Raw genomic sequence first — 17,438 nt, 5'->3', positions numbered from 1 at the left:
CTCCTGACTCATAGAATGTCACAACCCTCTTGACCCACTGCCCAATCACAGAGCACCAAGGTGTGGGCATTCCTGAAAACCAAGCCTCCTGCCATAGGCTCCAGGTGCCCTTAAGCCTATCAAAGGGCCTACGGGCAGGGAAGATCTTAAATTCCCATTCCCATAACAGGGGGGAATAAGACAGCAGGAAAGACAGATAGTAATCATAATGGTGAATGTGAATGGGATGAATTCTCCCTTAACACAGAGGTGGATAGCAGAATGGATTAAAAACCATAATCCTACAATATGCTGTCTACAAGAAACACCTTTGAAACAAAGGGATACCCACAGGGTAAAGGTAAAAGGCTGGAGTAGAATATATTATACGTCAGCTAAAGTAAAAAAAAAGCAGGGGTAGCAATCCTTATCTCAGATAAAGCAAAAGTAAAAAAAAAAAATGGATCTAATTAAAAGACATAAGGAAGGAGACTATATCCTGCTAAAAGGTACCTTGAGAATGAAGCAATATCATTACTTAACATACACACACACACACACACACACACACACACACACACACACACACATCAAGCAGTATAGCATCCAGATTCCTAGACGAGAAGTTAAGGGAATTAGAGGAAGTAATAGCCAAACTATACTAGAGGGGGATGTCAATCTCCCCCTCTCTGAACTTGATAAATCTAATCTCAAAATAAACAAGAAAGTAGTTAAGGAGGTGAATAGAATTTTAGAGAAGGTAGATACAATAGACCTCTGGAGAAAATTGAATGGGGATAAAAAGTAATATACCTCCTTCTCAACGGTATGTGGCACATACACAAAAATTGACCATTGTACTAGGGCATAAACACCTCACAATTCAGTGCAGAATGGCAGAAATACATCCTTCTCAGATCATGATGCAATAAAAAATATATGCAATAAAGGGCCATGGAAAGATAGACTAAAAATTAATTGGAAACGAAATAATTTAATCCTAAACAATGGGTGTGTTGGGGTGGCTAGGTGGCACAGTGAATAGAGCACCAGCCCTGGAGTCAGAAGGACCTGAGTTCAAATTTGGCCTCAGACACTTAACACTTACTGGCCATGTGGCCTTCAGCAAGTCACTTAACCCCAGTTGTCCTTCCAAAAAGAAAAAAAAATGAGTGGGTCAAAGAAGAAATTATAGAAATAATCAATAACTTCATTCAAGAGAATGACAATAATGAGACAACATACCAAAACTTGTGGGATGCAGCAAAAGCAGTTCTTAAGGGTAGTTTTATATCCCTGAATGCATACATGAATAAAATAGAGAAAATGAAGGTTAATAAATTGGGCAAGCAACTGAAAAAGCTAGAAAAAGAGCAAATTGAAAACCCCCAATTAAATACTAAATTAGAAATAATGAAAACCAAAGGAGAGATTAATAAAATTGAAATTAATAAAACTATTGAATTAATAAAAAAAAACTAAGAGCTGGTTTTATGAAAAAAAAACAATAAAATTGATAGACCTTTAGTCAATATGATAATAAAAAAAAGAAAGAAAACCAAATTACAAGTATCAAAAATGAAAAAGGTGAATCTACCTCCAATGAAGAGGAAATTAAAACAATAATTAGGAATTATTTTGCCCAATTATATGCACATACATTTGACAATCTTAGTGAAATGCATGAATATTTACAAAAATATAAGTTGCCCAGATTAACTGAAGAAGAAATAAATTACTTAAATTACCCCATCTCAGAAAAAGAAATTGAAGGTCTATTTTTGCTTTTGCTTTATCTGAGATCATGATTCCTATACCTGGTTGTTTTCTCTCTTTTTTTTGCCTCCGCCGAAGATTGATAGATTCTGCTCCAACCCCCTATTTTTACTATTGGTGCCTCTCTGTTTAAAATGTGTTTCCTGTAAACAACATATTGTTGGATTCTGTTTTTAATCCATTCTACTATCCACTTCCATTTTATGGGTGAGATCATCCCATTCATATTCATATTTATTAACTTATATTAACATATATGAACTGTGTATTTCCTTCTATCCTATTTCTCCCCACCCCTCCCCATTTATGCTCTCTTTGAAAAAAAAAAGTTTTGTTTTGCTTCTACCTCCCTCCCTTAATCTGCCCTTTCTTTTATCATCCTCTTTCCCCTTCTCTTTTCCCTTTCCCCTTCTATTTCCCTTTTAGGTAAGCTAGATTTCTATACCTAACTGAATATGTGTGCTATTCCCTCTTTGAGCTGATTACAATGAGAGTAAGATTCAAGTATTACCTGCCATCCTCACCTCCCATCTTCCCTTCCATTGTAAAACTTCTTTCTTTCTTGCCTCTTTTATGTGAGATAATTTTCCACATTCTTTCTTTAATTTTGTTTTTTTAAATTATCCCCTCACAGTTATCTCATACATATACCCTCTGTCTATGTATTCTCCTTCTAACTCCCCTAATAGTGATAAAGTTCTTAGGAATTACAAGTATCATCTTTTTACATACAAATATAAACATTTTAACCTTATTGATTCCTTTATGATTTCTGCTTCATCTCTACCTTTTTATGCTTCTTTGAGTCTTGTATTCAAAAGTGAGATTTTCTGTTCTGCTTGGGTCTTTTCATCAGGTGATTGAACATCCTCTATTTCACTGAATATCTGTTTTTTTTTTTCTCCTGAGGGATTATACTAGGTGATTCTTGGTTTCCTAATTCTTCTGCCCTTCAAAATATCATTCTAAGCCTTCCAGTCCTCTAAAGCAGAAGTTGCTAAATCTTGTGCTCTGTTGACTGTGGCTCAATGATATTTGAATTATTTCTTCCTGGTTGCTTGCAGTATTTTCTCCTTGACCTTGGAGTTCTAGAATTTGGCTGTAATCCTATAAATTTTCATTTTGGGATCTCTTCCAGGAGGTGATTAGTGGTTTCTTTCAGTTTCTATTTTACCCTCTAGTTTTAGGATATCAGGCAGTTTTCTTTGATAATTTCTTGAAAGATGATGTCTAGGTTCCTTATTTGATAATGGCTTTCAGGTAGTTTAATAGATCTATTTTCCTGGTCAAATTTTTTTTATGAGATATTTCACATTTTCTTTTGATTCTTCTTTTGATTTTGTTTTACTGTTTCTTGATATCTCATGGATTCATTAACTTCCACTTGAACAATTCTAATTATTAAGGAGTTTGGTTTTTTTTAGTGAAGTTTTATACCTTTTTTGCCAGTTGGCCAATTCTGTTTTTTAAGTTATTATTTTCCACTATTTTTTGTGCCACTCTTTCTTAGTTGTTAATTTTCTTTTCATAATTTTCTTGCATTGCTTTAATTTATTTTCCTAGTTTTTCCTCTACAGCTTTTATTTTATTTTTAAAATCTTTTTTTCTTTTAAAAATATCTTTCCTTAGCTCTTCTAGGGATTCTGCTTGGGTTTGATTCCAATCTGCATTTTTCTTTGAGACTTTGCATATAAGTGTTTGCAGGTCATTGGTCTTTTCTGAATTTGAGGTGTCCATTATCCCTTGTTCTTGTTATTAACCCAAACCAGATCATTTCTAGTTATACATATTCTTTTGTGTCATTTCTTTTGTGCAAGATATTCCTGGTACTATGCAACAGATCTCATATTAACAAAATCTATGAAACAATTTAAAATAAAATCTTGGGCTTTCCCATTTTGTTTTTGTATTACCTATGATCACAAAGAAGATGCTCTACAATTTAAAGCTGGAAATACCCTTTGAAGTCATTTATTTATTCCAAACCTTTCATTTTATTGATGAGGAAATTTATACCCCAAGAGATTGTGACTTATTTAAAGCCACAAGATAGTCAGTATTCAAACCTAGGTTTTGTGACTCTGAATTTAGTTCCTTTTACACTGTACCCTGATACTTCCTCCACAAACATATCTATAATCACTTACAGTTCTATAATTCTATCATACTCTTTTTAACCTTTCAAAAAATAAGGTCAAGCTCTATTATTACATTTTTATATTCTACATCCTTGTTGATCCAAATAGAAGAAATATGATGCCAGATTTACTTTGTAACTATATCATGTTTATTTAGATTGTATATTTTGCATGATTTTTTCCTATTTTACTTTTTAAATATTGATAATAATGTTTCCTTTTTTCCTAGGATCAAATAATTGGAACACTTGAACCATCCCAAACCCTCAGAGATATTTTGAAAAATCTCATTAGTTCAGTCTCTCCATCAGTGGTTTTGAGCACAAAAATTATGGATATAAAACAGGCAGAGGTAAATCACTTCTTTGTTATTAATATTTACTTAATATTATTAATTAATGATTAACAAAGTAGTTAAATAATTAACAAATAATTAAGGGATATAATAAAATAATAATTTTATTGATAATTTATTTAATATTAATAATTTAATAATATTTAATATCACTTTGGGGTCATTGTTGATCTGCCATAGGAAATTTACATATAGTCTTATAGCATTTCCCCATCTCCCATAACCCCTGTTCTTAACTCACAGGCCTTCCAAACCTATTGGATTTCAGTTCTTTTGACTGCGTTGTAATAAAGTAGTGACTAGGACACAAGTAATTTTTGTATTCAATACAGTTATAAAACACTCATACATTACTTAGTGAAAAGGTATTTTCATCATGTTCTGATGGATGGCCTTGGATTCAGAAAGATATAAGTTCATTTCTTTCTTCAGTGATACATACTCGTTATGTGATGATAAACAAATCATTTAAATTCCCAGGCAACTCTCTGAGATTGTAAGTTACAGATAAATTGTTTCTATTAGCAGAGAAAGTTTTTCAGTAAAGATTTTGGTGTTCTAGCCTTTCACTTGATTCTTATTATGAAAACTTTTTAGTTTTCTTATGAGGCTTATTATTGTACATTTTTGCAAAGCATTCTTATCATTTGCATTCATAATTCATGGACTGAAAATTTACTATTTGTCTCATTCAGTAATTTTATCTTGGTAGTTTGTTGGAATGTCAAAAAAAAACACCTGTTTCCTTTCATTCTTTTGGGTAAATTTGTTATTGTTGTTTTCCTTCTATAGGATATGCGATATACCTCAACACTTTCTCAGGATTTGTGCCCTCCTAAACCTCCAAGGGTTCATAAGCTAAAACTGTTGGTAAAGAATATCCAAGTAACACTGCTGAATAATCCTGGTTCTTCAGGTAGAATATTGGAAATATCAGAGGAAGCTATACTATGTTTTCAGAAAGATGGGATGTTTTGTAAAATTGATAGTGCTATTTGGCACAAATAAATTATAGTATTTACAGTAGATTAAAACTTGAGGTGACTGTTATAATTTTTTTTTGCTTTTTGGAGGGAGAAGGCAGGGCAATTGGAGTTAAGTGACTTGTCCAAGGTCACACAGCTAGTAAGTTTTCCTTAACTCTTAGAAGATCATGCCATGACATAAGTTTATTACTATTTTTTCTGTCCTATTTTTTTTAGGTTTTATTAACAACTCTTAAAATTTATGAGATGAAAGAAATATGGTTTACCAGTCAGTTATTTGATTCTGTAGAAATTATTATCCTTCTTGTCAGATATATCTACCTCTATCTCCCTTAGGAAAAACTGTGGGTTTATAAGATATCTCTTACACTAAATACCCTTTTAATGGGACATTGCTCTTCTTCGATAAGCTATTATTTTTCTATCTGGATTATTTTTAAAAAATACAACAATGGTTACAAAAAACACTTTGTTAAGTGGCTCTACTGGAGGTGGTTTGAGCCATCTTGTGAGAGTTGATTGTTAAATTTTCATTATAAAAGAAACAAGTAAATGGGAAAAGAAAATCTTTGCAGGAAATTTCTCTAACAAAAGTCTCAAATCCAAGATATTTAACTGATTAAAGAAAAGACCAAGGGTCAGTTCCCATAGAGAAATGGTCAAAGAAATTTTTCAAAGGAAAAGATCCAAGCTATTGATAACCATTTTAAAAAAAATGCTTTAAATTGCTAATCATTCGATAAGTGAAAATTAATGCAAACTTTAAATTGTATTTCACACCCATTAGACTAGCAAAGATGAAAAAGAGAGGAAAGTGACAAAAGGTGGAGAGGCTATGGAAAAATAGGTACATTAGGGTACTATTGTTACAGCTTTGAATTGGTCCAGCCATGCTGGAAAGCAAATTGGAACTGTGCCTTAGAAGTTCTTAAAGTGTTCATACCCTTTGACCCACGTATTCCACTACTAGACCAAGAGGTTGAAGAAAGAGGAAAAAGACCCATAGTACTTTTTTGGACATGGTTAGTGTAGAAACTTGTTTTGTTTGACTATTCCTAATGTAGGAAACAAGGGTTTTTATTTTATCTTGTTTATTTTTTTATAATGGGGTGTGTGGGACAAAGAGAAAACAGATTGGTTTTTTGGCGAGGGGGGAGGGGTTTGGACGGGGGAGGTAGGGCAATTGGGGTTAAGTGACTTGCCCAAGGTCACATGGCTAGTTTTTGTGTTAAGTGGTCTGAGACTGGATTTGAACTCAGGTCCTCCTGACTCCAGGGCTGGTGCTCTATTCACTGCACCACCTAGCTGCCCCCCAAAATAGATTTGTATTAATTGAAAAATTGATTTAAAAAAATTCAATTCCAGTGATCAAAATACAATACAAAATTATATTCTGAATATTTACTCTCATCCCAAGAAGTTTTCCTCCCTAAATTGTAAAGCATTTTTTCATTTTCTTCATCACATATATTGTGGATTGTCTTTGTTTTGAAAGGTAGAATCTTTGAATGGTAAATCTTTAGTTTTATGAATATTAAACTTCTAACTTAATACAAGCAAAAGATAGTTCAACACAATTTATCCTCAGATGGGGAACATGGTTTTTATCTGTCTATCTACATATCTATGTCTATGTGTATATATATATATATATGCATATATATTATTATTTTTATTATTACACAGAAAAAAATGTGAGAGTAAAAATGCTCTCAGGAATTTTTAAATATTCAACAATTTAAAATTTTCCAACAGGGAAAGCTGCTTAAATGAGAAACACACAATTATGGACAGGCAGAACTTAAAAATTTGAATTACATGGCATTTTAAGGAGATTTTTTTTCAAAGAAGATTCCAGACAGCTGGTGATTTGTCTCATCCAGATAGCTTATCATCTTCAGAGGACACAAGCCAAATTTCCGGCATAGGAAACACTGTCTTGCCTCCCATTTTGGCTAAAGTTTAGCTATTTTCTCCATTTCTTGGGTTTGGCAACTGAACTATATTTGGGATATTTTATGGAAATTGTAAAATATCACTTTTTCCATTGCAGGTAGCCTTAACTGTGTATTTGTGACTCAGTTAAATGATCCTCTTCAGAAGTTCTTCAGCTCAGTAACCAAAAGTACCACCAATTTCACTTGGGATGAGGTGTTCACTTTGTGAGTATACCAACAGATAACACACTTCAAGGTGTGTTTTTAGTATAGTCAGCTTTGAGTTAACAAAACTGTTAACTTTGTGCAAAAGGGGGAAAGAATTGTTGGTTTGTACAGAAGAAATGGAATATCTTACTAAGCTTGTGAAATAGTTTGAAATCTGTGAGAGTGGAAACATGTGTTCTTTTACTTTGTTGTGTAAATTAGTTCTTGGTATTGATTTTTAAAAATCAGTTTTTATTGATGTCATTTTTTTACATTACCACAGTTTCCCCCAGTATTCCTTTGCCTTCCCTTCCCAGAAAGTTATCTCATATGACAAAAAGTATTTTCAAAGACAAGAAGAAAAAAGAGGGGAAATAAATCAGTTAACTTCTATGTATATTGAAAAATTATGAAATTATGTGCAATGAGCCACATTTTGTGGAGCTGTAACTCTGTAAAGGACTAGGTTAGGAGGTGTCTTCTCATATTCATGTTTTGGAGCCATACTTGTTCTATATATTTTGCAACATTTACTTTTCATTATTTTGTAGTTGTTCTTTCCATTTCTATTGCTGTGGTGATTGTGTATATTGTTTTCTTGGCTCTACTTACTTTACTCTGAATGAGTCCATTTGAATTTTTCCATATTTCTCTGTATTCATTGTATTTGCATTTCTTTAATACATTTTTTAAAAATGCACTACATTTTATTAAGCCATTCTTTAATCTATGGAAATCTACTTTGTTTCCAATTCTTTGCTATCACAAAAAGTGCTGCTATAAATATTTTGCATTTATCAGGACTTTCTTCTCACCGATGACATTCTTATAACAGAATCACTGGATCAAAGTCACTTTATTTGCATTATTCCAAATTACTTTCCAAAATGATTCACTGATACGGATTCATAATTCTTCCAAGAAAGCACTAGTGTGCCTATTGATCTACAACCTTTCTAACATTGATTATTTCATTCTTCTGTCATCTTTGTCCATTTGTAGGATGTGAAGCAAAATCTCAGGATTGATTTGATGTGTATTTCTCTTGTTATTAGAGATTTGGAGCATTCTTTCATATAGTTGTTAATAGTTTGAAATTATTTTGAGAACTATTTGTTCACATCCTTTGATCACTTATCTATTAGGAAATTACTTTTGGATCTGTGTGTGTGTTGTGTGACATTCAACATATATAAATGTATGTTATGTGATATAGAAATAATTAACATGAATTTATATGTGTCTATTATTTCTACATTATATAACAGCTATATGTATATATCTTGTGTATTGTATAACATACATAATGTTATACTGGGGAAATTGAGTCAGGAGAATCCTACCTCAGCCCATGCCAAGAGTCATTCTCCTAACTTTCCCATGAGAATGCCATGGACAATTCATAGATTTCAACAGGGTTACTGGTATCATAGATTAATTGGCTTAATAACATTTCTTGATGATTGTACTTGGACCAAGTCTCAGAACATCAATTACTGTCTCATAAGGTCTTAAAGAGCAAATTCAAATAATCATTGATTTGGGTAAATTCAGCTCTCAAGGATCACATTTCCTTAATAACAAGTATTGACTATAATCTTACATTGGTAACAGTAAGAGATTCATCATGAAAAAGCATGACCTATATTGATATAACTAGTACTCATGGTTAAGTAGATGCTTTTTCATCCTTAGGTTCAACATTACACAAATTATTTTGCTTTCAGATGCTTAATAACAAACAAGAAAAGACTTTGGATGGGATGTGTAAATATAATAATCCCAAATTGTATACAGAGAACAGCTTATATGAAAAGTTGTATATAGTGAAACATGTCCAGTTACTAAACATGTTCAAATGGACATAAACATAGATTACTATCAGAATCCTTTTTAAACAATGGGAACATCTTTAAGGTGAGTCTTAAGTAGTTTGCATCCATTTCAGGGCATGCTCTACACACAGGTTCTAATCTCAGATTAAATAACAAACATAAGTAAAATCAGATTTCCTGTTAAAGTAACACAAAATAGCTCATAAGTCACTAGTTTCCACTAACATAATGCACTATTGAAATCTTATTCCTTAAAACATAAACAAAAAGGGTTCCTGACTTTTTTTTTTTGCTTTTTTGGAGGGCAATTGGGGTTAAGTAACTTGCCCAAGGTCACATGGCTAGTTTTGTTGTGTGTGTGTTAAGTGTCTGAGGCTGGATACAAACTCAGGTCCTCCTGATTCCGGTGCCAGCGCTCTACTCACTGCACCACCTAGCCACCCCAGTTTCCTGACTTTAACCTCACAACATAATAGATTAATCTTTGTTTCACAAGCATCTCTACCTTTGCCTAATTATACTCCTGTCATTCTGAAAGAAGATACTTCAGGAACTGAATCTTATACATGCAACACATTCAAGTACTATTTTAATTCTTGCTTAGGCTATGAAATGCCTACAAATTCAGATCAAAACATCAAGATCTTTCTCACTTGCAGTTTATTACATTAATTCATACACTTAGTATTAATCTAATAACTAACAGATCCAGTATTGCAATGGCAAACTTCCACTGTTTGCCTACCTGCATAATAAAAATTTGCTATGATTTAGAAGGAGGGACAGTGTTGTAATAGCATAATAACTGGTCCTCTGGAAGGCTAGGTGGTGCGGTGTATAGAGCACCGGCCCTGGAGTCAGGAGGACCTGGGTTTGGATCTGGCCTCAGACACTTAACACACACACACAAAAACTACCTGTGTGACCTTGGGCAAGTCACTTAACCCCAGTTGCCCTCCAAAAAGCAAAAAAAAAAACCCCAAAAAACAAAAATGCCAAAAAAAAAACCTGGTCCTCAAGGTTTACATCATTATAAGTCAAGCATATATGGAACCAGGGAGACAGATTTCTTGTATGAGAAAATGAATTAAGAAGAGTCCAGTCTTAGCCTTTCCAAGGTAACCTCCCTATCTTATTCTAGATATTCACTAACCTTAGATCTCAGATGTCACTCCCATTGAGCTGCTGACTACTGAAAGTACCCATTTAAGGTTGGCCCAAGGACACAATGAACTAAAAATGAAACTCGGAAAGAATATTCAGGATCCCCAAAAAGGTTTTCTCCTTAAACAGTAAAATCTCACTAATCATAGTAGCCACTGGACACAATTATTATCAATACCATAAAATTGTTTCAATAAATTAGCTTACAAATAACATCTATCAGGTCTTCTAAAAATCTCACATAGCTTTTTTTTAACTTAAAAATTTACACAAAAGATTTTTTACTTAAATATTTCTTCCTGGAAGTATTTCTCTTTCTCAAAAATAGCTTAAAATTTACCCTGATAATAAAAGGCAGTCATTAGAATACAATTAAAAAATTAGTTGGAAACCTCTAAAGTTATAGATATTTCTTATTCAATCTTAAAGCAAAAATAAATCCTTAAAATTGGAATTTACCAAAACTAAGTTGGTGTAAGATGTACCTAGTTATCATAAAGAAATACCAAAAGTATCATAAAAGCAAAATAAATTCCTAATTACCAAGAATTCCTAATTACCACCCCCCTCTAGTCAAAAAGTGTTTGCAATGGGAAAGAGATTCAAGATTTCTGATCAAAGCAATGCTAAAAAATATGCCCAATTAAATTAGCCTTATCACAATAACAAAGTTTACCAGGCCTTTAAAAATTTATTCAATAACATTTTCTTCCTTTTGTTTTCTAGAATATAAACTCATTCTGGTATAAAATATATCAATAGAAATCAAGAAAATAATTACATTCTGGAATCCCACATAGATAGTGTATATGTGATAGTTTACTCAAACCTCTAGAAAAACAATATTGATCAATTGCTTTAAACCTCTAAATAATTGTTAGTTAATCTCAAAATTTTCCTAAGTGGTAGCCAAATAATCCTAGGTGAAACTTGCTCTACAAATTGTTAAATTACAGTTCTTCAGAATATTACAGCATGTGGGCATCAAGGCTGATAAAATGACCTAACAGTTTTAAAACTTTTTTTCCTTCTTTTAATAGTACAATTTTTAGTCTAGTAACATCTAGATTATAAGAAGTTGCTTTTCTAAAAGCATTATCTGATACAATAGTAAACCAGATTTCACTGTGTAAGAAAATGTATAAATATAACAATACCATAAACAATATTAACTATTTGAAACTTGAAAGAAAACCCATTGCCATTCAAGTGGCTTCATTTCAGGTGATTGTGTCTCCAAATTACCTTATACAGAAAATCATTCATCTCATCACCATTGGCATTGTATACTGATCACATCCAAAAACCTATATAAAGTTATAGAGTAATTATGTCTAATTAAAGAAAGAATAAAGAAATAATAAACAGTTAACATAAATTAACAATAACAATAAACAGATTACAAAATAGCATTTTGTAATCATGTGATTCCCACAACTCTGGGAGGTGGGGGCTGTTATTTTCCCCTTACAGAATAGTCAGCTGAAGTAAACAGAAATAAAGTAACTTGCTTGGGGTCACAGGGCTAATAAATTTCTTAATGCCAAATATCTAATAGCTAATATCTTTTATATTAAGTTCTGAGTTACTGTAATTATATCATGATAGGAGAACAGATCCCATTCTGATTTCCTTCAGGACAGATTTCAAACTAAATCAAATCCAAATTTATAATCATAAATGGTAACATTTAAATCTCCAAGGCCCAGCTACTGTTAACAATTCAAAACAAAAAAAATATCATCTATAAATTTATATATATACATAATTATTATTTACTTTTTCATTATGTACCTTTTATCTGTAAGTTTTGCTTAACAAAAGGGACTACTCCCATTGATTTTATTAGTGCAGATCAATCTGTACCCTTTTGCCACCTCCCCTTATAAGACCCATAGTTAGAAACCCCTGATGAAGCATTTGTCATATCATTTAGTGATTCACTGAGGAGATTTATATCTGTCAATAGAATCAAATGAATGAATGAGAGAAATGATTGTTAAATAAATAATTCTTACTATTGGGGAGACACAGGATTCTCCCCTTTCTAAAACCTTTTTCTCTACTAGGCCAAGCCTACATCTGAAAGATGTTGCTGATAATAGATTGAATTATCTTTCTGTTCAGTCTTGTTCAGATCCCATCCTCATGGGGAAGCCCAGTGTGTTCTACTCGGGTAGAATCAATTCTTTGATTAGATTGCCCAAGACTGGTGGTGGTTCGGAAGTAAATGATATAATCAAAGTCTATCAGCCTCTCATTAGAATAGACCTGCCTCTCATTATAATATTTATCCTCTTTCCTACTTGTTAACCACTGTCAATTGCCACACTTAAGGAACACCTATTTTTCCAAGGGGAAATAAAATGAAAGTGAATCTCATCAAGGGTCTTTGGCATTTGAGAGTGTCACTGACACCTTTATATCTAAATTGTGTACCCATTTTGATTTTATCTTGGTATACAGTGTAAGATGTTGGTCTATGCCAAGTTTCTGCCAAACTATAAATCCATATTCAGTTCAATAATCCCCTCCTTTTTTAGTTTGTTGATGTATACTTATAGGGATATGATTTTCCTCCTGAGGAATACTTTAGCTGCATCCCAGGTATTTTCTTGGTATTTTCTTTTCATCATTATTTTCTTTCACATAATTATTTATTGTTTCTATGCCTTGTTCTTTGACCCAATCATTATTTAGTATTTTATTATTGTCTCAGTTTAGATTTGTGTCATATATTTTGATTCCTGACCTGACAATTATTTTTATTGAATTGCAGTCTAAATGATGCATTTATCATTTCTGCCTTTTAAAATTTTGTTTGTAATATCATGCAATTCTTGTAGGTGATAGAGAAGATGGAAGTATTGTCCCATGGTAGAGATTTTTTTTTATGTGTCTGTGCAGTTCATTACTACCCTTTGCCATCCTTCTTAATAATTTTCCCCCCTTTTCATTAAATCTTCTGTCTTGTCCATACCCTCTGATTCCACTGGGTGTCAGTTGCTTGAAGGAGTTCTGATTCTCCTTTTGCTGAGGCAAGGAATCTCTAAAGTTGGAATCCCTGCAGATTATAGACATTTTAAGGTTCCCATCTCCATTCATAGGATATTTCTTCTTCCTGAAGGTTCTGATCACTTGAATATGCTTCAGTAGGAATTCTTCCCACTGCTTACTCAATCAAAAGTTCTTTCTTTTTCCTTGATCTATCCTTCTATTTGCTTTCTGATCCATTCTTTTCTAGGCCCCATTCTTCCTGGGGGACTACCGGAGCCTTTTCCTTTTGTTGCTAACATTTGACTTAATTAGGGTACATTATATATTTCCCTTTATTTTTTTCCTCACCTCTTTCCTCTTGTTCATCCTCCTTCTTTGCCATTTAATCCCATAAAATACAAACAAACAAACAAACACTGATTTACCCTTAAACATGATTTTTCAGGCCTGTTTCTCCAACATTAATTTTATTTGATTTCTGCCTTCACCTTTGTCTCCTGTGCTTTCACAAAGAAATCTCTTAATGGTCTCTGTTATTTTGTTGTTCTTAACTCTGTAGGTGTCTGTTTTTGTAGGATTTTTCACCCATTTTTTCTAGTATAACATTCCATTATTGATGCTCTCCTTGTTTGCTTGATTTGTTTATCTTTCTTGCCTTTGTGTTCTGGGGTGTTTGTAACTCTGGCTTTCTTTTTAAGAATGTTTTTAATAATCTCTTTATCAAACCTCCATGTTTTTTAGTTAGTGTGCTGTACTCTGAATAACGTGAGCAAGACCCAAGTAACAATTTTAGAAGGGACCTTTTTATTAAATGCAATGTTGGCTGATCAGGCCACATGGCAGGCTGAGCAGGCACCACCCCACGTCCAGGTACTGCAGTAGCAGAAGCAGCCAGCAACAGCCCCAATCTCAGGTAAAACCTCAGCTTATAAAAAGCCCATGTGGCTACAGTTAGGTATTACATAAGCAGAAACTTACAGAGGCCAGAATAGTGATTGGTCAGTACACACTTTGAAATTCCCTTGCGCCAAGGGGTGGCCAGGTAGCACAGTGAGTAAGAGCACCGGCCCCAGAGTCAGGATGACCTGGGATTGAATCTGGACTCAGATGTTTAGCACCACACCCAGAAATTACTGGCCGTGTAACATTGAGCAAGTTACTTAACCCCAATCACTTAAAAAAAAAATTCCCTTGTGCCTGACCCAGAAGCCTACCCACCTCTATACAGGTGAGCTGATTGGGGAAGGACAGAGGTGACCCGGCAGTCTGCTCACTTGCCTGGGGCAGGGGGATGGAGAAAACCAGGCACAACAGTGTTTAGGTCCAGTTTTGTAGGGTATATCAACTTGGTTACATCTTGAGCTTCTTTACTCTTTTGGAATGCATCGTTTAATTCTTTCCTGTGGTTTTTGGTGGTTTCAAAATAGATTGGTGTTATTTCAATTTCCTTTCCTTTATATTTGAAATTCTTTCTCCTAGTGGCTTGCAGAATTTATTGTATGTCAGTAGAATTGTTAAATTTACCCATTGTGTTTTGGAGTCTGCAGTCTAGGGTAGTTGTTGTTGTTCCTGGAGGTCATCTGTGGATTCTTTTGATTGGCACTTTGTCAAGATATTCTGGGAAGTTTTCTTGTATTATTTCTTGCATTGTGATACTTAGATTTTTTTGATGTGCTGTGATATGGGAGAACGGTAATCTTTAAGTTATCTCTAATGCAGCCTTTCTTTAACATGTTTTGCTTTTATGGAGACCATGCTTCCTTCCCTCCCTCCCTTCCTTCCTCTCTTCCTTCTTTCCTCTCTTCCCTTCTTCTCTCTCTCTCTCTCTCTTTCTTTCTTTCCTTCTTTCTTTCTTATCAGGGTTAAGTGACTTGTCTAGAGTCAGACAGTGTCTAAGACCAAATCTGAACTCAGGTCTTCCTGACTCTAGGGCTGGTGCTCTATCCACTGAGCAGCCTGGCTGTCCCTATCTATCTAGTCTTAAAGCTTTTGAGTTCCTGTGATGTATCATCAACTGCCTGTTAATCAGGTCCTCCTGACTCCAGGGCCTGTGTTGATGCTTTCTTTTAATGTTGTTTTTGCTTTTCTTTTTTTTAGATTATCTTTTATTTTTGTGTATTTGTAATTCCAATTGGTTATCTTCTATTTCTTTGGTGAGGTTGTTAGACACTGGATACAAGTTTTTCTGTTCCACCAGTTATTTCTTCAGGGCATGCATTAAATTTTTACAATTGTTATTTCTTTTTTTTTTCAACCATTCAGGAACATTCTGTTGTGGTTCCATGCTCTCTTCAGCATCCACAAGGTCCTCTGCCTCATCTATTTATTTATAGATGTCTAGACTCTTATCTGATCTGTAGGCTATATTCCCTTCTGTTATTAGTAGCTTTCTTGTTGGTTTATCTGTCTACACTCGAGGTCTTTAATTGATTTTTCTTTCCTCCTCCAATCTTTGGTAATTTTAGTTGTTTTTTATCTTGTGTATTTTACCCTATTTCTCAGTTTCAGACTCTTTCTCCTTTGATTAAGGTTTCTGTGGGCTGTCTCAGCCTCCTATGCTGGAAAATTCACATTTCATGATCCTGGTATCTACTCGGGTTCTTCCTGGGGACACAAACTTGCTTTGACTGAGGCAGGCTTGATGGATCCACACACATGTTGGCAACCTTCTCCAGTTCCCTTTTATCCCCAATTTTAAGCCTTTTGTTTTCTCTGTCTCAGTAGAGGAAGGGAAGCAGAGTAGAAAGTTCAATTCTGTTGTTGGCCTTAAGTTGGCTTGAGTACAGATCATGGTGCTAAATGGGGTGGGTGGGAGGCTAATAAGACAGCACATTAGAGATTACAGAAATAACCTTCTTTGCTATTAGTTCATAGGGTTTATAATCTCACTGGTGTAAATTAAATAGGGAAGAATTATGACTTCTCATGGTTATACTCTGAAAAACTATCTTCCTCTTAGTTGAATAATTATTTTCAAAAGCTTCATATTCTGAATCTGAAGGTGATATAATTTATTGGAAAGAAGAGTGGACTAATGGACTGATTCTAAACTTGACCCTGCAAGTGACTCAGTTTATGACCTTGGAAAGTCATCTCATCTTTCTGTAACCCAATTTCCTCATTTATAAAAGGAAAAAGTTGGATAAGATGATCTTTTAGCTCTATTTCCTAGGAGTTTCTTTTAAGTAATAAAGTATTTTTTATTTCTTTCATTAATCTGGTGATATATTACTTGATACCAACTAAAATGCTATGCTAGTATGTGACAAAATGTTTTTATATGTCTACATTTGTAAAGGGCAGTTAGATATGGTAGTGGCTAGAGTGCTGGGCCTGGAGTCAGAAAGTCTCCTTCTGAGTTCAAATCTTGTCTTAGACACTTATTAGCTGTCACTTAACCCTGTTTGCCTTAGTTCCTCTTCTGTAAAAATGAGCTGGAGAAGGAAATGGCAAACCACTCCTATATTGCTAAGGAAACCCCAAGTGGGATCATGAAGAGTTAGATACAACTGAAACCACTGAACAACAACAAAGAATTTTTAGATAAAGAGCTCTGTAGGTAGATAGGGGTGGCTAGGTGGCACAGTGAAGGGGCAGCTAGGTGGCACAGTGAATAGAGCACTGGCCCTGGAGTCAGGAGGACCTTAGTTCAGATCCGGACTCAGACACTTAACACAAAAAACTAGCCATGTGACCTTGGGCAAGTCATTTAACCCTAATTGCCCTGCCCTCCCCCTTCCAAAAAGCAAAAAAAAAAATCTCTGTAGAAGTCACATAGCATTTTCCCCCTGCTTTTTCCCTTTTGTTCTGTTCTTTCACAACATGACTAATGTGAAAAATGTTTAACATGATTGTACATATATAACCCATGTCAGATAGCTTGCTGTCTTGGGAAGGGGATAGGAGAGGGAGAAAAAAATTTGGAACTGAAAATCTTATAAAAAATTAGTGTTGAAAACTATCTTTACATGTAACTGGAAAAATAAAATACTATTTACAAAAAAAAGTCACATAGCAATTAAGTCATTTGTAGCATGAGAGGCAATTATAAAGCAAATTGTATA

At 34.0% G+C, this 17,438-nt stretch overlaps 1 protein-coding gene across 9 annotated transcripts in view; it reads left to right on the top strand.

Moving 5' to 3' along the window:
- C2CD2 (C2 calcium dependent domain containing 2) overlaps positions 1 to 17,438 on the top strand; it is a 149,248-nt gene that overhangs the window by 67,318 nt on the left and 64,492 nt on the right. For all 9 annotated transcript variants that reach the window (XR_011165815.1, XM_069074892.1, XM_069074888.1 and 6 more), the window contains 3 exons: positions 4,123 to 4,245; positions 5,041 to 5,164; positions 7,288 to 7,396. Coding sequence is in view for 8 of the 9 variants with exons in the window: in XM_069074892.1 (XP_068930993.1) it covers positions 4,123 to 4,245; positions 5,041 to 5,164; positions 7,288 to 7,396 (356 nt within the window). In the remaining variant the exon portion in view is untranslated. The remainder of the gene's footprint in view (positions 1 to 4,122; positions 4,246 to 5,040; positions 5,165 to 7,287; positions 7,397 to 17,438) is intronic.

Source organism: Petaurus breviceps, unplaced genomic scaffold (assembly GCF_028583685.1).
Source record: "Petaurus breviceps papuanus isolate PSGF00001 unplaced genomic scaffold, PetGlider_PUasm1.0 90897, whole genome shotgun sequence".
In the NCBI taxonomy this organism is placed as follows: domain Eukaryota; kingdom Metazoa; phylum Chordata; class Mammalia; order Diprotodontia; family Petauridae; genus Petaurus; species Petaurus breviceps.
This window is presented reverse-complemented; position numbering and strand designations above follow the sequence as displayed.